Source organism: Platichthys flesus, chromosome 7 (assembly GCF_949316205.1).
Source record: "Platichthys flesus chromosome 7, fPlaFle2.1, whole genome shotgun sequence".
Lineage (NCBI taxonomy): Eukaryota > Metazoa > Chordata > Actinopteri > Pleuronectiformes > Pleuronectidae > Platichthys > Platichthys flesus.
The window spans coordinates 7740313-7765525 of NC_084951.1; the positions used below are offsets into that span (position 1 = coordinate 7740313).

The following is a 25213-nucleotide window of genomic DNA, read 5'->3' on the forward strand; positions in this document are numbered from 1 at the left end:
CCTCAAATTCTTCCCAGAATCCTTGTTTGGGCTTCTCAGAGTTGTCTGCTACTTTGTTGAGCTCCCGTACCCGGTTCTCAATGTTGGCTGCGTTTATCCTCGTGGCATTAAATGGCTGTTGTTTTCATGTTGGAACAGGAAATTAAATGTATCAACACAAAAAAACAACTGATTAATTCATCTAAATCTAAAAAAGCACAACAACATCCCAGGGGAATAACATTTGAGTGTGGTTTGAATTAAACAAGCATCTTTCAACACATCCATGCCTTCATGATACCTCTTGAAAAAGATTCACCAGTTTGTTTAATTTGAATTCCATACCTGTTTGAGGTGCACTACAATGCCACTTTTCTCCACCATGGGGTTTTTCTTGTAGTGATCCACCAGATCAGCCAATGTGTCAAACCTCTCACCTCCGCCAACGTCGTATTTACCATCCTGCTGGAGACAGACATCGACAGTTAAGGCATTATTAGGGTTCATCTACACTATGTTTTAGTTTTAAAAACATCACTGTTGCAAAATTTACGCCTGCAACCAACACCACTCAAGAGCCTAAAACAGAAGTTTGGAAACATTGCTGGCCTCTTTTTAGTTGTAACAATTATGCTTAAATGTACAGTGACTCACATGACTTAAAGTACAAACAGTATGCCTCTGGTGTGTCTTAATCCATTTCAACAAAACTCTTTTGTTTAGTTTCTGTATATGTCAGGGGTTCTGACTGCGTTACCTCACCTGGTAGCGTATCATAACATGTGTGACCTTGGTCTTGCGATCCACATTTTCATGTTTCTCCTCATTGGTGAGAACCGAGAGGACGAAGTCGCCCGGTTTACTCTGGCTCTCCCGTACCAGGAAACTGCCGGCCTTGCCTTTGTCTGAGAGCAGTTTCTCTGCATCTCGCCCAGACAGGTGTCCGTGGTACCACCTGCAGATGAGTCAGAGAACAGACTGTGAGAAACATAAACTATAATAGAGAAACAAAATGGGAACTAGAGCCGGACCGACATATCAATACGAGAGACACAGACATATGCGCATCTGCATCAGTGTTTTTAATTGCTGATATGTGCAGGTTTAAAAACTCTTATTTAAGATGTAAAAAAAGCAGAGAAGACATTTCTGTCTATAAGTATACACATTTTTTAAATTTGCTTAAATGTACAATAATCATGGCTTTAAGTGTTCAAGTCATATAAACTGGCTGTGATATTAACGTGAAGCTGCAGCACCTTAGAGACATAAAATATAAACATACAGCTGACAAGACGTGTTCAAAAACAGAGTGAATATCAGTGTTTATTATTTCAGACTGGATGCTTTCAGCAGCTGCTTCTCCAACTCATGTGGAGATCAATACGCTTAGCCTCTGGCTGGATGTGGTTTCAAGGTAGATGAAGTACTAAGACAAGTGAGAGGAGAGCTGAGGCAGAAACTTGACCAAATGAGTGGGAGGACACGCATTATGCTTCCTGCCTCAAGGGAAAACAAATTTTATATTGGTAGGTTATGGGTTAACATAACGTCTATCTATATGTGCACTGTGGGAGAAGACGCATACTCAAGAATAAAATTGTCTAGTTGCATCCTCACTCAGTTGCTGATGAAAAACTGCAAGTCGTTGTTTTTTCTACCTATGTGGTGTGTTAGAGCATGTAGGAGGCTCTGATAACAGATGCATGTAGAATGGAAAAACCACTTAAACCACAGCCATAGATCACAAGTTCATAGACCTAAACAGAAACTGGGATAAACCCACTGCAACGGCAAAGGTGTAGAAAAAGTGAATTTATACAACTCGCTCAGCAGCCGTTACAGCTTTTAAATGTTCAAAATGCTTCCTGTACGTGTGTGAGTGAGAGCGTGCTTGGACTCCAGGCTCATACACGCGCTGTTATAACCTCACATTTCAAATCAGGTGTGTAGGTGTGATGACGTGTTTATCTGCGTCCAGCTCGTGTATACAAGAATGTTTGATGTTTTCATGTAGCTGCTAGTGAGCATAAACAACGGCAGCACCACCCACTTTGTTTTTTTGAAGATACATGTGGGAATATGCCACTATTTATGCATGTGGATGTGAAGTGCATCTAAGTTTATAGTGTGGGTGTGTGTGTGCACAGAATGCGTCCTCTCTACATGAAGTATATCTAAGCACACATTTGTGAGTTAGTACAAATTTAATAAGTTAAGCTCTACCTTAACTCTGATTCAAAATGTCACGAAATTCTGCTGTTTAAATAGATTTAAATTATATATATTTTTTATGGAATATTAATAATTGATTTTGTAATGATATAAAATACATTGGCATGTAAGCTCTACTCATTGACTTTTTCATTTTAGACGTGTTACTGCTGTGTAGGTTCTTGACAGTGTGCACCCTGTTTACTCTTTAAAAAACTAAACATCTTATCCATTGTTGCCTTTTTTATAAGCGTAAGCGGAGATCTACCATCATGATATCTTCAAAAAAATCACTTACTTTCATGCACAAACATTAATATACACAAAGAAAGGAAGTTATGAAAATTCAATGCGCAATATTCACATTAACATCAATTCATATTTACAGCATCTGTTCAATGCACAATATTCAGCTTCTCAGTTCAACAATAGGTTTTGCAGAGGAGCTGCAACTGCTGCACAAGGGTTTTAAATAGAGGATTTGCCTTGAAAATGGCCATAAATATGACTATTTCCTGTGATTAAAAATAGTAATATTTACTAAAATAAATACCAGTGCTCTACACTATTAAGCTGTGCATCTACCGCTCCTGCAAGTATCTTTCCATAAAAATACAGAAAGGGTTACACCAATTTGTTTGTGACATAAATTCAACAGATAAACATTAAAACTCAGGTGGAAGAGGATTTTCTCTGTTTATTCTGCTGGGAAACACAATGTTTATCTGTCTATGTCACAAACGTATTAACAACGCTTCCCAAACCCATTTCAAAGTAAAAGCACTCCAGCATTTCATTTTCTGAATCCATTCATTTTTTCTAACGGGGCTTTGATTGTTATCAACAGTCCAGAAGATGCTCTTTATCATACCGTAGAGTCCTGGTGTTTAGATGAGTACATAATCTGACTTGTATGAAGGAAATACAGTAGATAAACCAGCAGCTCTGCTGCAAGTACCGGACTCACAGCGCCGTGAGATCGACAATGAAAACTGTTGAGATCGACCGGTAGATTGCGTTGACGGGTTGGTGACCACTGATGTAAAGAGTCATTCTAGTTAAGGAGAGGCCTTCAGTGTAGATTAGAGATGTTTAGATACCAGCATTGCAAATTGCATTAGATGCTGCTGACATTGCAGGGTCGGGCACAAGGGAGTACTCACACATACATACCGATCTGATACCACGCTTTGAAGTATTTTAAAACTGCAACTTTCTTCCCGGGAATTACTCCTTCATCATCGCACTTAAAGAGCAGTTACGCTGTAAAAGCACTGGTAAGTATTGTTGTGGTGAAGAAGAAGTGATCTGTGGTAGTGTAGCGCTAGCCAGAGTTGGCTAAAATGGCAGCATATTTGACGCTGGACAGTAACAATGGTTGTTGTATATGCCTAGATTTATTAATTTGTGTTCTCTTGAAGGTATTACTTCCAAACTGGATGATGTAAGAAGTTATATCATATTAATTCCATGTAAGGGTTTCACCTGAGCCAAGCTAACATTGATAGCAATCACCACTTCCTTACAGGTAAGTAGCAAAATATGTTATATACTTTTTATTTTTTTTTAAATGCACTAGTATCGGAACGGTATTCACTAGCGGCTGAAACACAAAAACCTGGTATCGGAATCTGTATTGGAACATCTCTAGTATAGACCTATTAACTGTTTAAGAAATACCAGTTCACCCGTGAGCCTCATCTTTCTGCACTGGTGGTGATGGCACTGAAATAACGCCTCTCACTTGCTCGTATGACAAGATGTAAGATGTTAATTGCAGCAAAGCTGTCTCTGTAGTTTCAGTATGGAATTGCATCCTAATTATGCAAAAACCTAAAGCATAATATTGAAAAAGTGCCTTAAATCAAAATTAGCATTAAAATTATAAGTATTCCGTTTTTTGGAAAGTTTTAATCACTGTAGGGTGAAAAGACCTCACAACTGCATTTAGGCTGAAACAGGACTCTGGAGCTGAAGGGAGAATTGGCCTCGTAACATTTATCAGGTGGTTTGGCTGCTTCTCATGGCATTTCCAAGCTCTAGAGTCTGACACTAAAGATGTGGGTATAAAAATAACCTATAATAATAGCCTATGTTCAGACACATACAAGTTTTAATGAATTTAGAGAAAACAATCTAGCAACAAGTGTAGTTGTTTTTTAATCTGCATGGATTTATCCACATTGGGTTTCTGTTTACGCAAATGTGAGCATATCTGCATGTGTGGGGGCGTTAGTGTCGTCACCTCTCAGAGGTGGGGTCCTTGCAGTTGAGTGGGTACTTGAGCTCGATGACATGGCCGTTCCTCTCGCGCAGCAGATCCTGTTGTTCTGTGTAATATTGGATCAGCTCGGCCAGCGTGGCAAACTTCTCCCCTCCATACAGGTCGTAGTAGTCGCCTGAGTTCTGGATCTTAATGTGGGTCACCTCATCGTTACGCCTGTGCAGGGGGAAAATAAAACACAGAGGGAATCGAGTCACCCAGTTTGTTTCCATGCCTGTAAATAGAGGTGGACTCACTCCAAAGAGGCACTCAACATTTTTTCCGTTTGTATTTATCTTGTTTGCTCGTTCCCTCCAGACACACACACTCAAAGTATAAGCTCACACACAAAAAAAATCAAGATCGTGCACACTTTGTCGCCCACACTCTCTCCCAGAGTACAAATGCACATAAATTACAGTGTAAAAGGTCCAGTTTCTCAAACCCGATGATCCCATTTTAAAACACGATCTAATTTTCTTATACGTTAAAGAATAGGCAATTTGGGTGACATCATTCATTTGTTTGCTGTTATTTTCTCACATTGATCTACCTAGTTCTGTATCTGCAATAGCTAGGCATTTCTTATGAGGCTGACAGAGTAATAAGTGTATAACATGTAAATTGAATGATATAAATTTGACCTTTTCCATCTGTGGCAGAATTGAAATGATAAAATAAGCCACAAGCTATTGCAGGAAAAGAAAATGTGAGAAAAAGCTACAGAGACGCAGTGATTAAAAAAAGTTTAATAACAATAACAGATCCACTTTATCGCGCCCAAAATATTTTTTCACTTCCACTTCTCTGCAGAAAACAACAAAAAATCTTCTCAATACTCAGTCGTTTTCATTTCTAATGTATTCAGAGGAAGCAGAGCAAGAGGGAAAAAAGATTCATGCAGCTGCCAAGCTCAAAGACCGATAAGCCAGAAAAACATTTGTTACCACTTTACATATTCAAAGTCCTCCGGCTGGTTTGAATAGGTGCACAAAACTCACACATGTATATAAATTTCTATGGGATTTGCCTGGAAGGAAGTGAAGAAAAAGACGAATGCTTCTGTACTCCTGCTATGTAAATCTACTTTTCCATTTTCCATCTCAAAGAACTGCGTTAAACATGTTTCCTGAGCGGAGACAAACAAACATCCTGTAAACATATTAACAAGGATGACACACCAACACATAACTGTGTCAGGGAGCAAAGGGGAGTTAGCCAGGCAGTCAGTCCAACTGGTCTCCAGGATGAGATATCACAGTATCCTCTCTTCCTCAAACTGATTAGCAGCTAATGGTCATATCAATGGCACAAATCCTATTTCCCTGCATCACTTTTCTTTTTGTTCTCCAAAAATTCACATTCCTATTTTTTCTTGCTTTTTCCTATCCTCTTACTCCAAATACCGTAAATCCTCTGCTCCATCCTTGCATTCATCTGTGCAATAATCCATCTCTCTCCCTCTCAGTGTTTCCTAGTAATTGCTTTATGGCTCTATTAGCAGCTGTTGGCAAGGTGCCAAAGGTCTACGACCGTGTTAAAGGCCCATTCTCCTCTCTCAGACCAGAAACCTCTTTCATCTCAGAGTTTAACAGCATTAAACTTTCAGTCACTTCCTCCCTCTCCCTCTCTCAGAAATAGATAACCTTTATAGATGAATAATTGTAAAAATACTGGGAGGCAAATTCAGCATCATGTCTGCTCAGCTCTGACTCAGTAATGTCCTTTTTTCATCTAGGTTTTTTGCCATAAACAGTTAGAATTATAACATCACTTTACTGCTCTTTTTATGCAAAACTGTGTCAATCTTCTACTGATACACATAATAAACTATTAAGGAACTGTTTGTAAGCTTATCCTTCTGACAATCTAACCACTGTTAAACATCCCAGCAGCAGAGTAGACATGTGCATAAATCTGCCAATCTCTGCTAAAAGGAATGACATATTTTTGTGTACATTATGTTAAATGACAGACTATACATAAAGTTTTAATATCCACAAAGGGCAGTCATGTTGGTCCATGTAGGAAGGTTGAAAGATTTAAAACATTGGTTGTTCCTCATTACTGAAAAAAGTTCTGCATTTTCAATTTAGTGAATTTAAATTCTCACCAACATCCTATTTGGCTGCTACCTCTGCCATGGAGGTTATGTTTTCATGACTGTCTGTTTTCATCTGTAAAGGGGCTGTTGGTTCTTGACAGATGTATGAGTGCCCATCTAGTTTCAGCTGCAATAGAATGACGATCTGCCAGAAATGTCACGTCTGGAATAAGACAACTCTTTGGACAAACTAGATTAATCTCAGCTTTACTGTTTTGTTCCACATGATAATCACATAAACCCGGCTAATTTTTTTGTTATTATCCAAAGGCAAATAGTACAAACTTTAGATTAAATAACTACAAATTAGAGCGTGAATAACTACACGTTCAGCATGGCCGGACGAAAACCAATGCGTGCTTAGTATATAGTAATAATATATTGTGGAGGTTAAGTCAGTCTTTAAACATATTCAATTTCATGGTGTGATGGTATCATGCTTTACTGGAAAAAAAACGCAGCAGAAAGAGAGAAGATAATTTTGTCTTTGATTAATCTATGAGCTGGCTTGCATTGATAGTGAGCTACAAGCGTACGAAATGTCACACAGTCAGATCAGATCACAGTATTGTTATTCTGCTAGTTCAAAAGCCAGAGCAGCAACGAATCATATCTATGAGCAGGATTATGTGTACATTTGTCTTGCAACATTCAAACCAAAGCACTGAATCTGGAAAAAATGGTGTGTTCTAGCAATAAGCAGTATTTAGATCACTAACTCATTCACCCAGAAGATGAAGTACACACCCATGGACAACTGGGGAATATATTGCTGCAAAATGCACGTACTTATGCACGTACAAAGTCTTGAATTTCTAAATTATTGCTTGCTTTGCCCCGAAGCCATTGCAAGTAATATTCTTCACTCAACACAGCCTGACACCACTGAGAAATCCCTTTTACTGCTTCCAGTCCACTTTTTAAATTGAGGCAGATAAAGTTTCTATTCCACTCGTGCATATGAAGCAGACTGCTGCACTGCTTTAACCTAGATTATCGAGGAGCCATGTTTGAAACCGACCTCAAATTTACAATGTTATGTCAGGACAGCATGTTCTGTTTCTGAGGAGCTTTGGAAAAAACAGGCATACATCAAGTTCATCATCTGGTAAAATATTTTATTGAACTAAGTCGGTCGATATATTCTCAGCTGTACACTGCCGACTTCTAAAGGCTGACCAAATTGAGATAAGAAGTGTTTGCAAATAAAGGCACCCGGGAAATCTTACTCTTATCTTGTTTGTTCATACGCAGCAGTAGATATGCTAAGTCAAAGACAAAGGCTAAACTGAGCTGATAAAAAACAAATATACAATCCGCAAAAGAATGGCTGGAAACACACATTACGGACCAAACAACAAAACGTATCTCAAACATTTCATCTCATGGACTTAATTTTTGATCTAGATATTTGTCAACAATGCATTTTCTCTGTTCTCCCCTCTATGTGCTAGGGGAGAGGCAGGTCACACACACACATACTAGAAAACTCAAAAGCGTGATTATACTTCACTCGGGTTGACAAAAGGTCAACAAGTCTTTAGAATGCAAAGGCGGCGGAAACATGAGCAGTCATTGGAAACATCTGGTGAGAGTGCATCACATACAGCTGGAAGACTTCACAGGTTTTTGACTGTTTAGCTCGTGGTTCAGTATAGTACAGTATAAAGCCTGACGCCCTCACACATGGGCAGGAGTTGGCAAAATTATACAAACATTAGTTAAGGATTAGAAGTCACCATTAGCCAGGTGAGTGTTTTGGATGCATTCAATCAAAATGGTCAGAGCATCCTATCATCTAATAGTCATCAATTAGCATAAAATTGTTCCCTATATTCAAATAAAATCTCCTTTTTTTTATTGAAAATGTATGACTCTGCTGTATTGTTAATTTTACATGCAATAGGAACTCCATGTACTTGTCAGGAAAGAAGAAACACTGACACAAACATGTGCACGCTTTAGAGTTGTGGTTGTTGTGTCTTTGTCCTTGCTGACACGCAGATCTAGTTAGTACCTAATGCCACTGTCAGCTGCGAGTGTTAAACTGGGCCATGTCACAATGAGGGACGATAGATGTCACAATGCAACATTGACATTCAACACAGAAAGTAAGAAACTACAGAACCCCTCGGAAATGAAGACTTGGGAAACAATGCAGTTTAAATGCTATTTACAATCATAGATCGGTGAACTGCTCTTTACTCAACTGTGCAAACCTATAAATAGCCTCGCTGCAGTGGAAACAGATCTAAGCAAACCCAGGCTAGAATTATATAATACAGAGGCCAGGAGAAAATCCATTTGCTCTCTGTAGTAATTTGCCCTGGAGAAAAAAAAATCTTAAAATTGACCTTAAAATTCCTCCTTGGGGTCTTTCGAGTGTATAAAGAGCATGAAAAATGATGGAGAAAACTTGAACAGACAGCTCTGCTTACAAAGTTGGACATGGATATAAATTATGGCAAAACTTTTCTGCTTCCAACTTTCTCCTTTCCCTCTTTGAGGTTCATGAAACTCTGAATTGATTACATTTTCAAAACCCTCAAAAAGCTCTCATTAGCATCTTAGATGTCAGGCTCCCGACGCTTTTGAGCAGCTTCTGTTGACCTTGTGGACCAGGGAAAAAAAGAGGTGGTGGAGATAAGAAAGGGATGGGCATTGAGAGGAAGATAAGAAAGAACAGGGGGGACAACAGTCCCTCAGCATCCATTAAATCTGAACACTCACAGTAACTGTCCCGCTCCTAATGGCCACAGTAAGATGAAACCTGCCTCATGACGAGCTAATTAGACTCTCTGATAAGACACTGCCTGTGTGTGTACGTGTGTGTGTGTTTGTGTGTGTGTGTGTGTGTGTGTGTGCGTGTGTGTGTGTGTGTGAGTGTGATTGAGTGTGTGATAAGGCTTGCTTAGAATTGCTTTAATTTGATATCTTGAGTAAATTCCAATATTTCCCCATTTGATAGACTTCATTTGAAGCCTACCAGTCAGTGATATATGCCAGTGTAGGCAATTAAGAGCCCAGAGGGAAGAAATTTGTACATTTGAAACACTGGCTGCACTTTTTGGGGAGAGACTGTGAGTTGGTAAGAAACTCCAGGCACATCTATGATGTTTAATTCATCCAGGCACAGGGACAACAATGCAACCACAGCAAGGCAAAGGACCAATGGAAGCATGTGGGCAGTGACGGTTGCATTGTTTGAAACAGATCTTTATCACAGTATTTACATATATCATTTTAAATTTTGAATCCAAAGTGTTGAGGTGTATGAGGCTGAAAGTTCAAATATCATATGGTATAAATGTAATTATTAAAATCTAGATTGTGCTAGTACCAAGTTACACATCACTAACTAATGGTAAAAAAAGAAAGAGAAAGCGTCTCTAAAAGTCTGTTTAGAATTGGCCTAAAAGTGGCACTGCTTGTGTGGTGTCATCAAAGTGTCCGGAAGGCCCAACATTCATATTCAACTCACAACGGCGTCATTTACACCAAGTTTTGAAGTGCGGGGTGCGCGTTAGCATTGCTACATCCGCTATAGTAGCATCATCAATTTTGGTTGCAGACTTTTAGACTTAAAACTTAGTGTAAAAAGGCGCCGTTTAGAGTCAAAGTTTTTTTTGTGGACTCAAAGACCTTGTGAATTTTCATTTTCTTGGTGAACTATCCCTTTACAGTCTGTAAAGACCACAAACCATGACAATAACTCACCCCATCAACACCCACACACCAACACATCACACACTCACACCACACCATAGAAAGTGAATGTCTAAGCCTTAACAGGTCCCTCATTCTTCAACATAATTTAAAGCTAAATACTGTCTCTTTTCCCTCTCGCTCCCTCATGCACTGATACACATGCACACACACGCACACACATACATTTCAGACAAATGTTGCCATGCCAGCTAGTCACAGTGTAACAAATGCGTTTGGACTTTCTACCAGACCGATGCATCTCTTAAAAGCTTCCGTTGCCAAGGAAGAGCCACTCTTCCAACTGCCTCTTCTTCTGTTTGTTTCCTGCTCTAAGTAATCACCGTGGCATGATGCTCTAAACCCCACTTACCAGAAACATCTCTCTGCAACACACCCGGGCTCTCAATTAACGAGATTAAGATAAATGGGTTTTAGGTATGAATGAAAGAAATAACACAGAGTTACACTCATCTCAGCTCCATCCTGATGCGCCCATTGTATATATTCATCCACAGAAAAATGTTTAATCATCTACTAATCCATGGGCAGAGATGTCAAAGACACCTTGCCAGTTTCTGAGAGGTGAACACTTATCACTATCAGATTGAAAACTGAGTCGATATCTGGAAAACTGTCTGACTTACCTGACAGAGAGGGTGAAGTCCCCTGGATTGCTCTTGCTGGGCCGGGCCAAGAAACTGCCGTGGACTCCCCGGGTCAACAGGAGCTGCTCTGCCTCAATTCCGGTAATGTTGGGGTGGAACCACCTGAAAATGAGGAGACAAACTGCTCAGCTGCTAGACGTGACCATGAAATGTTTTGGTGCACAGATGAGGAGAGCATTCTCATTCATCGAGCGGCTCTTCAATTTAAATACTTTTTAGGTTAAGCTAGTGAATTGTGAGTCTTAATGGAGGTGTGATTGAGGAGGCATACGTTTAATGTTCATAAGAGACAAACATGGGTAGTAGTTGTACGTAAAACAATTCCAACGCAGTCAAGAAGATACTCATTAAATGTCAAGTCTATCCATAGACTTAGCTTTAAAGTGAATGGGTCTATGTCTTTTCTTTTCATAAAATAAATTGAAAACGGAAATATTGATCCCAATCCTTCTCTTTTTAACACAATTATCAGCTTTTCTGATAGTGGTATCATATCATTATTTACCCTGAATTTATCGTAAACCTAATGTATCAACCAAAAATGAATTATACTTCAGATCCTATCATTGACCTGCTTTTTATGGTGTCACATGATTCATGTTTATTGATGATTTAAAGTTACATTACGCCAATAAACAATAATATAACAACATAAATTAGGTAGACCTGTAGCAGTCTGGCATTATTTCTAACGAGATTTGTATGAAAACAACAGCTATAAATCTAGGTCCAAACCTGTGAGCAACTGTAACTGCAAATGTTTTACTATAATATCTGAAGTCATGATCATGGTAATGGGTTAGGACATAGAATAGCTGTATTTCTTTTAATTGAGATATAAAGTAACATCTTTTATGAATCAGTAAATACGTGCAAACCTTATGTCGTGTCCATGTTTGAAAGGGAAGAACACAAAGTTTATAGTTCAGCAAAGCCAAAGCTAATAATTACACATTACTTCCTCTGTTGCAAAACACTGTGGCAAATATTTAGCCAGCGCACTTTTCAGGTAGGGTGACTGTTTATCTGCGTTGTGCACCCTCACTGGAGTGTTCGACGCTGCGACCTATACAGACCTGAGGATCTACATTATTCATTATGCAGAAATAGTCGCTAGACATAAAGTGAGTACATCTACACAGTGGCTTGCATAACAACTCTTTAATGTGTGATGGACTATGTTAGTCTTAAACGAGGCAGTGAGTTGGTAGAGCAGATATGTCGCAGTGAATGGCTGTAAGTCAGCTGTGTGGAGACCATACATAAACAGTGTATGATCTGTTGTTCATCAGTGGCGACAAAATATGTGTAATGGTTCAGGGACATGGGAGTGTGCATTTGGGGTCGGAGTGGGGGGGCAGGTGGGAGTAAGGCACAATGTAATCACATTGGTAAACAGGTTGGAAAAAGTGCTAGGGCCGCTTTGTCCTTCATGTGCGTATTTGGAAAGCTGCAGATTACTACTTTTAGGAAAAAGTTAGTAGCAAGATTATTCAAATACCAGAAGAGTCTTTAGTTGCAGCCATGTTAATGTCTATGATTCAACAAGAATGGAAAATATTTCCGACACTGACACGTAGTCATAATGACTCTTGGAAATTATGCGTTACCCATCCCAAATTTACAACAACCCCCGACACATTACACAGGACTTATTATTGATTAATTTATCCCAGTGAATGTGCAGGCAGCAGGCAACAGAAGAGGGCCTTTATGTAGCTTGTGCTTAGTAGATACTAGTATCTGAGGCTTCAACAGTGGGCGAACATTTAGCCGTTTCTGTTTTTGCCCACTGTATGACACAAACCCAGAAATAAGACTAATGTGTCAGCTCAGCAGATCTTGTGTCACCTCAGAGCCTAAAACACACACCAGAATACTGTTCCCTTCCCAGTGCCAAGGTCTGAAGCTCTGCCCGTTATGTGACTAAATGCTTTCTATTTTGTCTTTAATACTGTTGGCCTTGAGCCTGTAATAAGGTTTAATAATAATTTTAATTACTTCTTTAAACATTATTGTGATCACTGTGTAATGAGAATATTTAGTCCTGACATTCATACTATCAGCCGCCAGACTTTCTGTTTTAATTAACTATTAATTAACTATTTCGGAACAAAAGAACTTCGAGTGACACTGCTTGTCAATCACAAAGCAGCTCAACCTGTTTTACAATGACCGAGTGGAAATATGAGAAGAGTGGATGAAAAGACAGGTGAATTAATGATGCTAAATGTGTGATAGGATTTGTAAAGGAGGGCCAAGACAGGGCACAACATTTCTCAGTTGTATGTCATTGAGGATATTAAATTATTGAAGGTTTATCACTAGAGTAGTGTTAAACAACTTAAAAACCATAATAAAATCTGGTTGATCTACCCTGATGGAAAGGATATGAAGTATAGAGATGTCATATAAATGCCTGTATCATTCAACAGGACAGGACCAGATCGCAAAACACGAGCCGTTTTCAGACTTGCGAATGTCCGCACAACTGGCTCCCAGCTTTTTCCAGAGTTTGCCTTCCATGTACATGAAAAATACAGCAGAGCAATCTCTGATCAGGTGCCTGACATGAATGGCACTGATGATTTTTCATCTTGAGAAATTTTTATTATTACTTTTTTTAAATATTTTATCTGTCACGTTATAGAAACGTCATCAACGCCCCCACTCACTCTGGGTAAATCCCCCGGAGGGTCTCTTAAGCCGTTTTCAGAAATGACATGCGGGTAAAGTTCGTAGAATTGGAGACAGAGTTTACCGCAGTTTGCATTTCACACATGCACAATGCAGCGGGGCGGGAGCTTCTTTGCACAGATCGTTCACAACAGCATAAAATCCTCCACATTATTCAGGTAAGAAGTGCAGCAGCCGGGGGCAGCAGGCAGAGGCAGGGAGTGATGTATTAATTCCGCTGTGTAGATCACATGGTTTTCTTTACAACACACAGTATCGCTGTCGGCTCTCATCGCCATAAACTCTCTTGACATATGCATCGATGTCTTCTATGTGTGTGTCATCGCTTTTTCAACTGGAGATATTTGTTTTCAATTTTGTGTCTGTTACACGTTAGAAGCATCATAAACCCCCAGCATCGCCAGATCCCGTGCTGTGTTCTCACATCTACTTCTCCTGGATTTCTAATTTATATTAGACGGCGAAGCAGATAATCCGGAGCCTCTCACACGGACTCTAAAAAAAATACAGAGGATCTGCAGAGTTCAGTGCATGTCTGTCATCTGACCCCAGGCAATACTGCACCATCTCTCATTGCAAGAGCAGAGGAAGGATATTATAGGAAGAATTTCACAAAACATGTATTTTAAGTGATCACTTGGGGATTAGTCACAAATATGTCTGAAATGAGAGAGTGATCTAAACAGGGCATATGACATTAGCGGAATCTCTGAAAAACTATGGGGGAGGTTTGGTGGTTAGCGACGACCCATTTGTTGACAAACAGGAAATCATTAGAAGGCACTGAAAGAGTGATACATGGTTATCCACAACACTCAAAGTAAATCCCTCTGAGATACTACAGTACATGCATGTGTCGCGCAGTATCTTGTTTATAAAAATACTCTAGTGAAATTGTGCTCATTGAGAAGAAAACAACAACAAACACAATTATATTAACACAACTTTGACATACAAGATTTTTGTTTGGCATTGCTCAATATTAAATAAAGTTTTTTGCCGTACTCATTATGTTTTATTGTTGTCTACATTTCCAATACCTTATAAGGGCAAGTTCTGAGTCAGTCTGATTAATTTAGGAAAAGTCTTCTTAGCCGTGGACCACAACGTTTATGGCATCACTGTTTCTGTGCTTTGTTACTTACAAACTAGTTAATGTGACATGCTTTTATTCAATCTAACAAGACGTTATAAGACAATTCATGCTACCTTGACTGTTGGCAGTAGTCAAAGTAACAGGCAGAATTTATTTAAAAGTTATTGTAATCAATTTGGCATTTCCATCTTTTTTTTGACTTTATGTTTCCACTTGTCACAACTGTCTATCTACAATAAAACCCAACCTGGCCAACGTATTTAGTTTATGTAGTACTAGGGAGCCAGTGACAGGTCATGGGTGTCATCTGGTGGACAGATTACTTCTGGTATTGTGTTTAATCCTACACGGATTCATACAGAAAAATAATAACAGAGGGGCGAAATGCCTTATGTCACTAATCCATATTTAATCCCTCATCACAGTGCTGCTGTCGCTCGTAAAATAATCAGAACAATGGAGACGAGATGGAACCAGACACAACATCGAACTGCTGCTTTAAACACAAAATAGAAGCAACTTCTCTACAAGGCAACTTGTCAGATTAAAGGGTAGCTGAGGGCAGGGGGACCCTTTCTCCAGAGTGCCTTGGCAGGCAAGTCAACAACAGTTTTTATAACTAGATTGTACTCTTTGCTTCTTCCTAACTAATTCTCCTGAAACACCCACCTTTAAGTGGAAGAAGGGACTGACCTTTTACGTGCACACTTCTGCACATCCTTGTAGTTTCTCCAGTACACTTGTTCTCCTACAGCACTAGAGTCTGTATATCTAATTAATTCAACAGGGAATCAAAGCTGTTATTAGTGGAGAGAGGAGTTCCAAGTGTTTTGAGGGTTGTCCAACAGCAAAAACCTGAATTAAGATGAATTAAGATGAATACCCTACCTCACCATTCTGGTCAAAGCCTGACACAGCCCTTTGCTTGAGCAGCATCAGATGTTAGTAATCCAGCACTGGGCACTGTTACACAAGGGAGGATGAGAGGGGACGAGGGAGATATAGGGACAAAGGGGTGAGGGAGGGGGCTCGGGGTGCTTGTAAAGTAGTTTCTGGGTTAGATAGAGTAAGACAGAGACAGTGAGAGAAATGACAGAGAAATGTGTGTTTGTGTGTGTGTGTGTGTGTGTGTGTGTGTATGTTGTGGGGGGTGCTTTGCAAAGAGTGTTAGAGAGCGAGTGAGTGTGGGGCGGGAGGGAAAGCAAGCCCAGGGGGCGGCGGCCTTTTAATCTGGGATTTGGACAAGCGTGAGCAGGCCATCAGTGATATCAGGCGTCCCCCCCCACATTCCCTACTTTCTAACTTCAGATGCATGTGACAGACATTGGCGGACTGGTCCACCACCCTTTGCTCTCCTCAGTGAGCCTCACCCTCTCTCCTACATACCCTAAGAGGTCAGGGGCTGTCAAAAGGCTGCTCTCTAACGCCGACTCTGTGATCCTAACGCCAACTGAGCTTTTTCTGGCCGTAACACAGCCCCGGCCAACCCAGAAGATGCGGGTGCCAGGTCTCTGGGAGCCACAAGGACCTTGCTATCTTGCTGGAGGCTAAAAGCAACAGCTGTGTTGCCTGTGCCTAGAGATTACACCTAATCATGCAAGGCGTAGTTACATCGGATCATAGTTAGACCTTGCAATCCAGCCAATTCAGCAGTACGCCATTAGGCTATTCATTTTGCAAGGGTGGGTTAGGGATATTTGTAGATGAGTTAGAAAAAGAAATGAAGAGGACAAAATCCCAAGACTGTGGTCCCCTCAAAATGAACTACAATGACCCCTTGGATTATACCACTATTACAAAGGGCACATACTCTAGTGATTCCTTCCACTCTTCAGATACAGGCCAAACAGTCCACTACTGGAAATGGCGAGGCTAGCAGTCGTGGCCTCGGGCAATAGTGTGTGCGGTGCTCAAGAAGATTTATCTGTTCTCAAACCCTTCACCCACTCCTCCATTGGCATACTATTGACAAGAATGAATGTGTGAATTTTAATTTTTCAGTGAACTATCCCTTTAACAACTTTTGAAGTCCAATAATGTGAATGGCTCTGTGCATCTAAAATGCTCATTGAATGAATACATTTTCATTACAGTGTATATCAAAAATCCAGTAGTTTAGCTTGGTATAAGTTATATCTGTTGCTAATTCAAACTCAGCAGGAGGTTTTCTGCAAAGACGCATTCAAACAAACTCTCTTGACATCTTCATCGTCTTCTACGTGAATGACACAGCGCTCTCACAGAGAAAAAGCTGTGTTTCCTAACTTCTCAAAGAGTGATATGGATGGCAGGCATAAACGTAGCAACAGCGATAAACTAAAACATAGTATTGTGGTTGTAACCTAAGAGAAGGACTTTGGTTCAATAAAGTCATTAGGGTTTATCCTCTGGGGACCTTAAATGCCTTCCATCTGACAGTTGTTGAGATATAGTAGTCTGGATGGTGAACCAAACAAGCAGGAAAACAATGAACAGACCAACACTTCCATTGCAAGAGTTATGCCTCTACCGTAGCTAAAAATATTATGGACATTAACTATATAATGTTGTTAACCAAGTGCACAACCCAAGATGCCTTAAGCTGTATTTGTACCAAGAGCAAACTACTAAGGTTGCAACAACAAGCCAGAATGTTTTTGCTCTGAAGCCACTTGAGAAAACTGTGCATGGATATAAACGTGCCAGACCTGCTTCTCCAAAGTCCTGATGGGATCCAGTTTTGTCACAGGAAAAGGCAAGTGCTCAACAGACTTGAATGTTGCATCATGAAGCTCCCCAAGAAGCTTGCAGGGAGAACAAGGCAGCAAGTGTTTTTTCTCCCAATTATTTTACTTCAATGGTGAAAGAGGAAGCTGGAATATGGTGAACTGATGTTCTGACTCTGCTAAGAAAACAAAGAAAACAGACTTTTCTGATGGTTTTCTTTTCTGGCTTGTGATTGTAAGAATTCATTGGTTTCTTATTCTTTCAACTGAGTCATACAAAAATGAAAAGCTTTCTTACACTACCTTTTGGCTTTATAAATATAAGATTTCTTGGTATATCTCCAAAAAATATTTAATTACAATTTGCAACTTTGTGGGGCCACCAAGATTCAAAGTTTTTTAACTGTAACAAATCAGTATGTTGTTTTAATTCACATGTTTATAAAAAGATCCTTGCACTGCTTCACTTCTGAGAACTGCGGTTCTTTTCCATTGTGATGAAATACTTACAGTACTATTTTGATGCACTGCTTTAATGTTTGCCTCTGGTGCAATCACTCCTTCTTAAACAGGGTAAATTAAACAAGACATTTCCTTTTTAATTACAAAACTGCATAACGGACATTTAGTAATTAAATGTCCCTTATTGAATCCTGGCTCTTTGTAGGATTTCTGGGAAGCCTTTTTGCGATTTGCAGTGAAGCTATTATTTGTTGATTTGGCTGCCTTCGTTGTCTACGGTCAGGACAAAATGTATTTGCCGTCTCTCTTACTGTGTGTGTTGCTCTGGTTATTAATTAACTTCTAGGCCATCACTCAACAGGAAAACCATGTATAGACAGAACAGTAGCATACAGAGTCTTAAGCGGCTTATTTGGTAACAAATGTTCATGCTCCAAATTAACCAGCAGTGGCAATATGTACAAATAGTTATTTTTCCGGAGACAGAAAGAGCTGATTTAATAACATTACCGTAATCTCTCAGGCATTAACTATCCTATTAGAAAGCTAACATGGCTGTATGGTCAAAGGTTATGGCTTCTCAGATTTTGGATCTCTGGCCTCTATTAACACTTCACCATACACTATGTTACAAAACCTCTAAACTCCCCAAATCTCTATTTAAACCTACCAGGCTTGTTTTTACATAAAGCAGTGTAAAAAATATCTATAACATGAAGTTCAAGTTGTGTACCTTTTACTGGACCAACTTCATAATATCTGATACTCAGAAGTTGTTCCTTTAGTAGAAAATACATTTCTGGATTACCAAATGGTCTATCTTTACACTTTTACAACTAGTCTGCACAGTTCCTGCAGTATCAAACGCAGGAGATTATTTTTGTCCTAGAAGTTATGTGTAGTTTTTAAAATCTACTGAAAAGTCGATCTGTGTAGTACAGTCCAATTTGAGTCATTGTCAATTTAAATAGGTCTTTCTAACATTGTGAAGAGCATGACCTCTCGATACAACCCTATCCAGCACCTCTATCCCTCCCCTCCTCATATCATGACCACAGGAGCAAGGGTGACTCAGGGCTTTCCAAGAATAAGACTCCCTTTGAAAACCACCAGGCGCCCCATTTCCTTGCATCTGGCCTTGGGCAGCGAGAGAGAGGGAGAAATGGAGGGAGAGACAAGACAAAAGATAAGGAGATTTCAAATAGAATGGTTTTGTGGGATGAGGCATCCGCAGGGAAGCGAAAACGTAGTGTAGGAGAGTACAGGACAGCTGGGAGCTGCAGGTGAGGCCCCAGGCTGGTTGAGGGGAAATGGGCCCAGTGTGCATCCAGCCACCGCTCTATCCTCTTACATCATGTCTCAAGTTCAATATAGACCAAGTGGGCTATTTAAAGCACCCCTGTCTAGGCCGACTGACAAAAAGGTGATATACTTAGTAGCCGCAGCGCTGCATGAAAGCCTCTGCTAGGGATATATTGGTCACAGGCAAGCCCCGGGTTGTGGGATTTGGTAATGTTGCAGCTATTTTCAGCCCAGCTGATGATTCGGGGTATCTACATGGGGCACAAACCTCGCACACACCCTATCGCTGAATATTTTACTTCTCTGCATTTGTAGCACCAAGCAGTTAGTGTAGTAGAATTAGCTAAATTACTTTTTGACTAGGCATGTGCATGTAGTTTGTTTTCAACACTTGCACATACAGTATGTAGAGGCTGAATGCTATCGGTGATATGACAAATAAGGCTAGATAGATATTTCTTTCAAGAAATAACTAGTATCCAGAGTTTCCTGGTTTTTATATTTTCATGGAGTAAACAGGACTAATCAAACACAGAGTAAAAGGAGTTCCAGGCATCAGTGGTTAATAAGTAACTCCTGTTTTTTTGTCATGGACACATCCATCCTTTTATTACTAGAGATCGGGGAACGCTATGGGAAACTGGAACTGGTAAATACTCACTAGACGTCTTGCTTGGAGTGGCAAACCCAGATTTACCCAAAAACTGTGCGTACACATAATTACATAATAAGTATTCATCATTTTAACCATTTTGAAAAAGCACAAAGAAATGCATTTTCTAAAGTGCAGGTCTTTGCACTTTTGTCTGATATCTGCGAGAACATGGGGAAATATGCGTATGCATAAGATTAAAATAATGAAATAATCCCTGTCTCAATTTGGATTGAATGCTTTACGGGGAAAAAAACTGTATTTTTAACATAAAAGTTATATTTTTGTGAACAGTGTAGAATGGTCTAATGTCGTTTTTCCCCTTAGCATGCAAAACAATAAGGGACAGCACATTATAGATGTCGTTTAGTTAAGTGTTGAGTTCACAGGAAAATGTTACTTATCACAATTGAATAGATGCAAATCTATGGAGGTGTCTGGATTTTCCATATCTCATTTACAATGCAGAACTAAAGGCAGTGTTTCCCCTTATATGCAGGGCAGGCGTTACTCACACTGGTGAAAGAAGAAGAAAGGAAAGAATTCCATACCAACTCTTTAGATAATAATCTTATATTCATTTCTATGTATATCACAATTATTTCAAACTTTTACCTTGTTTAAGATTATTGAACGAATATTTTATTCGGCCCCCTCACATCCCAGCCCATCCCTGCTGCGTGCGTGCAAAAATGTTGTGCCTTTTTTCAATGTTTTTTAATTTGTGTCTGGTAAACTATAGAGCGAATCGAAAAATCACAAAGTAAGTTTCAGAACTCATTGGGTCCTAATACCTTCTGATTAGTGATGGTGTAAGAAGTTTAATGTGTAAAGTGAGTGCAGGTCAGAAGGGGAGTAAGAAGGGAGGGAGGACATGCAGTATGGTTACACAGCTCAGATTGCAGCGGAATCCCGACAGTTCATGCATCCACACATTTGGTGAAGTATTAGCTGACATGAGCAAGATGATGTCCGTTTCCATACAATTTCGGTAAATTGACCATCCCTACATCCAGGCCAGTTGAGGAGATAGCCTTATCATTACCTTACACAAGTAAATTAATACTGATGATGCAACAGCATGGTGAAACAAGTTCATTCTGGAAATGAAAGTTAAGAAAGAAAATTTGGAACAAAGAAGTGTGTTTCCCTAAATCTTGAGATGTCAGATGAAAGAGAGACAGACATTTCTCCTTCTCACGGCTGTGCACAAATGAGTTGCGTGTACTTAGTCTTCCTGGTGCCAGCAAATACAGAGCTACTTTCCAGCTCGTGCACAAAACAAACATTTTCACAGATGCTTCACCTCTGCTGCTACAACTGCATCCTAAGGGAAACGGTGAAGGGCATGTTAGTTTTAATGTAGTTTAGGACCTACATATAGAAAGTAACAGAAAATGAATGCTTTTCACTATTTTAGGTCATCAGAAAATAAAGATAATTGGATTTAGCTGCCAGTTGAAATTATAAGCTAATTTAAAATTGCTAAATTTATTATCATAAACTTATTGATGTGATAATTGACAGAGAGTAAAACAGCTCTTTTTATTGATAAGGAAAAATAAAAATTAGGACTTTTTGATGTGTGTTGTGTGACGATGGGGAAAAAAAGCCTATCGCTCTATAACTAATGTTTATTTTATTTGTGTCACAAAATGTGCCACACAAACAATGAATCATCATTCGATCACACATCATTCCAACCCAGACAGACTCCAGCCAGCGAAGACAAAACAAGGAGCTCATATCTAAAGGAGAATAGGTAATAATGGTAATTTATTCATTGAATCTACAGTCAATCTGATTGTTCATATGGGTCATTGGTCATATCAAACATCCTTAATTATTAGTTGCAGTTGTACTTATACTTTGAAAGTTGTTACATTTGAGGTACTGAAAGAGATGACACACAAGCATTTGAAATATGAATTTCTCAAAGTATCACCTTCTGTGACAAACTTTTTATATATGAGCATTGACCTCTCAGCAAAGAGAAGTTCTTAGTTCACTTTGTTCCTTTATACCAGCCTTACTTATTTCACCAGTCAAACAAAGTGAGAGAACAGCACTTCTTACTGAATCCAGCGAGCGTGGCTTTAATACTCAAAGTAATTTCTCTATAAAGAGGATCCAGAGGCAACAGCAGGTGTTTCAGCATTAACCCACAACAGCTAAGCTTGGATTTACATGGCTCAGTCTGAGAGGAAGGTTGTTCTGATACGTCAAACATCAAATATTCGACATACGCCTGGCAAAGCATGTCTTGTTGTCCTTTATAAGCACCTTGCCATTACATGTTTAAGCATACAAGCCGAACTCGTATGATCATTGACATGTGAAGAAGAACATTGTAATGCTTTGTCACAACTGTTTTCAGTTTGAGTAAAATGCGAACCGTGTCTCTGAAGAAAACCAGCAGTTGGGTCGGAGGCACTACTGGAAATGTTGCCGGTGTTATCTTATTCCTCCACATGGGCTGTTGTTTTCCTGTCGGCTTATCGACAAAACTGACTCACTGTTCTCAGCTGGTCAGAATGAGTTTCAGTGACAGACGAGGTCTGCTCCATAAACAAAGAGGAGCAGAGGTGGTTTCCAATAGTGGAAACTGTGCCATAAAGAAAAAACTGGCAAAGTAAAAAATGGAACAGCAGTGTTACCTGAACGTCTTTCTCTGTGTTACAGCAGTTACACTGTGCACAAACAATGCTTTATCATCGTTGAAATGGTACTGCTACAATAACTTATTTATTTATTTTATGACTTAACTGCCACAAATGTTCACGACAAGAAACAATAACAACTTAGGTGGAAATCCACGCCCCACTTAACAGTACGATGAAGTAAATTCCTTCCTGAAATGGGGATCTGAAATGACACAATCCACAGCAGAGCAGGTCCGTCAGATCGAGATGACACGCACAGGAGTATTGTTCCCCTGTGGTATTTCAGCCCAGGAAGTAGAGAACAAGCCACAGAGCAACAGCAGTATGTGCTCTGGCCTGACACACCATGGAAATTGGCTGACAAGAAACCAGCTTTTAACTTTGGCTCAGTGTTTCCGCTATCTCTGATCTCATCCTGCTGGTGGCTTTGGCCCCTGGGGCAACTCGAGTGATATAGTGAGGAATTATGGCAAAAACAGTTTTTTATTTTAAATGCTGTTTATCCACTATTTTTATACATTGTGTAACATTTTATTCACTGGAGATTATGACCAAGAGGGCACCACCTGTACAATCTACGGTGTGCTGTTTGCATCTTTTTATCCAAGAGCTATTTATTCCAGTAATCTGAAATACACAAAGTGTTTTAAAGTGAAAATAAGACTGAAATTCTAAGTTTAAGGAAATAACCCCAAAGTTCTAGTCAACATGGATGATGGGGAATTTTGCAGAAACGAGAAACCTATTTACGGTCAGCACAAACAGAATCTGATAAAGCTTTTCATCCGTGTATTCACGTACGGGGATCAAAATCAAGTTGATAGGAATTAGTGATACACAATATCACTTTAAAATATTTACTATGAAATGGGTTTGTCTTGAATGCCACAGCTAGACTGGCCTCTTCACTGGTTCCGATTTCCCTTTGAAGTAACGTGCATTAAGCCATACCAGCTCGGTTCTATTATGAATAATGCTCTTCGTTCTGTCAGAGTAGAAATAACTGCCTTTGTGTATGACTTGTGGACTCAAATCAGTACGGTGGCCTTTTCACCTCCACATCATTATTTCGCCACCACTTCACCTGGCAAAGGCACACCATGATCCAACCGTCATATGTCCAACATCATCCGGTACAACAACACGTCTGCTACCTTCTTCACCCTTATAGTGGCAGACTATTTGTATCAACTGTAAACTCTCTAAATTGCCAACATTGCATTTTTCTTGAGACAACGGCAGCCGCAATGAACATGGGACAAGCTGAGTTCACATTTCAGAGGTCACCTTGCACAGAAATCTCCACCATCAACGTTAAGTAGGCCAGTGTCCCTGGGTTTGTAAGGTGACTGGGCCTTTTCTGCCAGGACTTCCACTCTGTGGAACAATCTCCCTGAGGAGGTCCGTCTGGCAAACCTCTGACTCTCTTCTGAATCGCTCTTAAAGACATATGTTTAGAGATAGTTCTGACGATTTTAATGATTTTATACTTGTTTCTCATCTATAACAATTTTTTTATTTCTGCGTCTGTGCTGTTGCTGTGTGCTCTTCAAATTGCTTTTGATTGTTCTTTTCGTTTGCTTTTCACAGATTCCAATTGTTTGCCTTCAGTTTCTCATCATGAACTTCTAAAGAACCTTGTAACAGTTTTTCAAAGACGTTTTACAAAATAAGCATTATTACTATAATTCCTCAATATTCCCAAAGGTGCTACGACCGTTTTGCTAAACAATAGTATTAATTGGTCATAAACGTACACAGTTATTGTTTTTAAGTTGCAGTTACATACGCAATTGTACACATGAGGTTGGATACCTGACACTAATGTGGCTGTTACGTTTCTATGAAAACTTTCATTTTTGGAGCTTCGCTGAAGGGTCCTATCTTTTCAGTTTTTGTTGTGTGTTTAAAACAATGTGGGGGACTCAGATTCACAGGAAGCTGTAAACCAGTTTCCTGCACTGAACACACACAGACACACACACACACACACACACACACACACACAGTGGGAGGACAGGCACAGAAATAGCCCATAGCACCAGACTGACTGGAGAAGTAGACTTTACACCACAAAGCCTGTGTGCTGTGTGGATATAAGTACATTCATATTAAAAGACTTAGCTGCAGCTCAGACACTCACACACACACACACCCACACACACACACACACACACACACACAAACACACAAACAAAAACACACACACACACACACACACACACACAGTGTAAATACACTATAACACTTTCACCGTTACCTCTTGGAGCAGCAGCTAAATTACACTCAACTCAAAGCTTGTCGCCCCTTGTGTTACTTTAAGTCCGTTGTATAAGAACTAATGCTCCCTCAAAAGCAACAACACGGACACACAAAGACCCGACAATACGAGGAGACAAGTGTGTGAGTTCACTGTGTCGCTGGGACGGTGGAGAAAAAAAAGAAAAGAAAAGTTGAGGCGCCGCTGCTCAGACTCAGTGAGTGAGTGTTAAATGTTGCGGCGCCATGACACACGGGTTTCGAACCCTCACACAAACAGAGACGCAGCTCCACTGTACCTGCGAGATGTCATAGCAGTCTCTGGAGCTGTCAAGTGTCCTCACGCGGTGCTGCTGCCTCTGCTGAGCCGCTCACCAGACTGAGACTCCCGGTGTCAGCTCCTGCTCGACCTGCGGGCTCCGCTGCTCGCAGGCGCACACACTG

The 25213-nt window shown here is 39.9% G+C and overlaps 1 protein-coding gene across 2 annotated transcripts in view; it reads right to left on the minus strand.

Annotated features, from left to right (window-relative positions):
- ptpn11b (protein tyrosine phosphatase non-receptor type 11b) overlaps positions 1-25213 on the minus strand; it is a 37970-nt gene extending 12757 nt beyond the window's left edge. Inside the window, exons 1-6 of one of the 2 annotated variants that reach the window (XM_062391703.1) lie at positions 25069-25213; positions 10913-11035; positions 4439-4633; positions 742-934; positions 325-441; positions 2-115 (exon numbers count right to left, since the gene is read on the minus strand). In XM_062391703.1, the coding sequence (XP_062247687.1) occupies positions 2-115; positions 325-441; positions 742-934; positions 4439-4633; positions 10913-11035; positions 25069-25082 (756 nt within the window). In that variant the 5' untranslated portion in view covers positions 25083-25213. Of the gene's footprint in view, position 1; positions 116-324; positions 445-741; positions 935-4438; positions 4634-10912; positions 11036-25068 lie in introns of both variants that reach the window. The other variant, XM_062391702.1, reaches the window with a different exon arrangement.